At 56.6% G+C, this 2651-nt stretch overlaps 2 protein-coding genes across 2 annotated transcripts in view; both read left to right on the forward strand.

Annotated features, from left to right (window-relative positions):
- SDRG_15136 (hypothetical protein) overlaps nucleotides 1-151 on the forward strand; it is a gene marked incomplete at its 3' end in the record, with an annotated part of 1844 nt that extends 1693 nt beyond the window's left edge. Inside the window, exon 2 of the mRNA XM_008621300.1 lies at nucleotides 91-151. Within this exon, the coding sequence (XP_008619522.1) occupies nucleotides 91-151 (61 nt within the window). The remainder of the gene's footprint in view (nucleotides 1-90) is intronic.
- A 1238-nt stretch (nucleotides 152-1389) lies between these two features.
- On the forward strand, nucleotides 1390-2648 carry SDRG_15137 (hypothetical protein; the record flags this gene model as incomplete). Its single annotated transcript, XM_008621301.1, has 2 exons — nucleotides 1390-2568; nucleotides 2604-2648. The coding sequence occupies 2 exons, from the start codon at nucleotides 1390-1392 to the stop codon at nucleotides 2646-2648; spliced, it is 1224 nt and encodes a 407-aa protein (XP_008619523.1).
- Nucleotides 2649-2651: the final 3 nt, after the last annotated feature.

Genomic DNA, 2651 nt, shown 5'->3' on the forward strand with positions numbered 1-2651 from the left:
GGCAACGGACGTCTAGTTGTTGTTAATTTATTGTCCATTTTGTGCATCTAATGAATTGGACGTTGTTTACTCTGGTGTCGACGTTCGTAGCCCCAGGACACACATGCCGTTGAGCCAAATGTACGTCCTTCGTGCTCAAGATGTCAGGTGAATCGAGAACTCTAATGGCGGACATCATCGACGAGTATTTGGCGCACTTTACTTACGGCTTCTGCCATGTCAACGCAAGACAAGTATGTACCTGTTTCACGGTGCACGGTTCTTTTTCGCTGCTGTTGGAGCGAACCACAGTGCGGAGCGAACACCAAAGACGCTATAATCTTGCCCCATTAGCGCTACGGAGTCGATCTCGAGCTGACGTAGCTTACCTTGACCTGGCATCGTCCAATATTCGTTCTTATCGTCTGGCGGCCAACGAAACTATCTATATTGCTGTACGTACGTACATGTACTTGGCGTGTATCGTACCGGGATCACGACCTTGCAACGCATACGCCAGCCGGCAATGACGGCACCCACGTTGATGCTGACGCCGCCTGCAAGAGGCTCTGCGTTTCGCGCGAGTAGCTGCCATGATGGTTGGCGCGTGTACAAGAGCAGTAATCAGGACGTTCACTGAAAGATCGTTTTTCCTACACCACACGAGCGCTTGTGCTACGAGCGTCTGGTATACGATCTTAGTCCATTGCTATCATTTCTCAATTTTGCAGAGACGAGCGCCGACGCCGTGTTTGTGGTCGCGCCGCCTCTTGTGTGGTACAGATTCGCGCTACATCTGCACGCGTCTATGGCTTCACTCCACAAACCACAACAGAAGAGCGACGACATAACGTAACGACACTAGCACCGCACCGGTATGCCCTCGGGCAAGCGAGTACTAGTGTAGTACAAAGTGTGTAATTGGCGCATACTGCGTTTTGAAGGCTTGATGATGGAAAACGAATCACAAGCACCGGCGAGGAATGCGTGTCGCGAGATCATATTTCGCTTGACGGACTAAGAATGCACGCGCCATGGGACACGGATGCGTTTCCAGGCCACCACGCCGAAAGCATCCATCATAATGCTCTCGCTGTCGACGCCTTCCTTTGGGCAATGAGAGACGGGTGCAAACCCCAAAGTGCAAACTCAAAAGATCACTTCAACCATCGAAAGTGCACTTTCAGCGCCGTCCTTTCTACGCTCGAACGAAACGCCACAGAGCATGGGACAGTCGAAGGCGGAAAAGGCGCGGTGCAGAGTGGCGGGGATTGTGTCGCCGTGCATGGCTTACCCAGTGTAACAGGTGTCTGGGACACTGTGGCGCTCGCTCTTCTAGGCCACTTGTCGACTCCAGCTGGTCGTTCGATAGCTCCGAGACACACCAGTCTCACTCTTGGTTTTGCAAGCATGTTTCCCATGCTTTCGAAGGACGATGCGTACTTGGAAGGCGACTACGACATTGTGGCTGCCGCGAATGGCGCGACACCGAGCCGGGGCAGCCAAAAGTCGTCGTCCGCTGGCATGTCCGTGCTGACGAGCGAGCCGACGACCGCGCACCGGCCGGTAATGTACCCGACGGTCATTTGTGAAGACCAGCGGTCGGGCGCCGGCGACGACGACGAGGACCGTCGGTCCTGGACACACTATTACGTCGGCGCACCTGGCACGCTTCTCGGCGCGGTTCTTGGGCTTGTGCTCGGCTCTGTGCTTGCAATGGAGTCGGTCAAGTCGGAGCTCAAGCAATTCGAGTACACGGAGAAGCTCATTGTGCGCTGGGGCGCGCTCTACTTTCGCGCTGTGAGCTGCCTTCTCGTGCCAACGGTCTTTGTGAGCCTCGCGCGCGCGGTCGCCGACATTGTGTTCAACCCGCGGCTCACGCGCATGGGGTGGCGCATCGCCGCCTACTCGCTGCTGACAACGGTCCTTGCCGTCGCCCAAGCCATGGCGTGGGGGTACCTCTTCGCCGACAAGTACGACGGTGCAACGTACATGTTTAAGTACTCGGGCTACTCGATCACGTGTCCGCACAACAAGACCGAGTATTTGCGCATGGCGCCCAACGGCACGCTCAACTGCGGTCCGCTGCCGTCGCGCCAGATCCGCACCATGGTCTTCCCGCTCTACGACAACACCAAGCAGCTCGTGCTCGCGCCGGACATTCGCAAGCTCATCTACTACGAGTCGACGACCAAGGAGATTCTGCACGGCCTGCTGCTCTTGACGCCGACCAATGTCATTGGCGCGTGGCACAACAACGAGGTCATGAGCATCGTGGTCTTTGCCATGGTGTTTGGCCTCGCGGTCGGTCTCGCCCAAGTCAAACCGCTCCTCAAGCTCCTCATCGGTCTCGAGACGATCTTCAATAGCATGATGACGACCGTCGTCAAGACCGCACCGATCGCACTCATCTCGCTCATCGCTGGGCCCGTGTACGCCGGCACGCACGTCCTCACGCTTGACAAGGACCTCGGCCGCATCCTCTACTACGTGCTCACGTTTTTCTGCGCGACGGTCGTCCACGCATGCGTCGTCATGCCCCTTCTGTTTCTGCTTCGAACCAAGCAGTCGCCATGGCGCTTCTTTGTGGTTTTGAAAGAAGGCTTGCTCCATGCCCTCGGCAGCTCGGCGTCCATGAACTCGCTGCCGGTTGTCTCGCGCTGCTTTGAACG

The sequence above is a fragment of the Saprolegnia diclina genome (assembly GCF_000281045.1).
Source record: "Saprolegnia diclina VS20 unplaced genomic scaffold supercont1.85, whole genome shotgun sequence".
NCBI classification, from domain to species: domain Eukaryota; phylum Oomycota; class Saprolegniomycetes; order Saprolegniales; family Saprolegniaceae; genus Saprolegnia; species Saprolegnia diclina.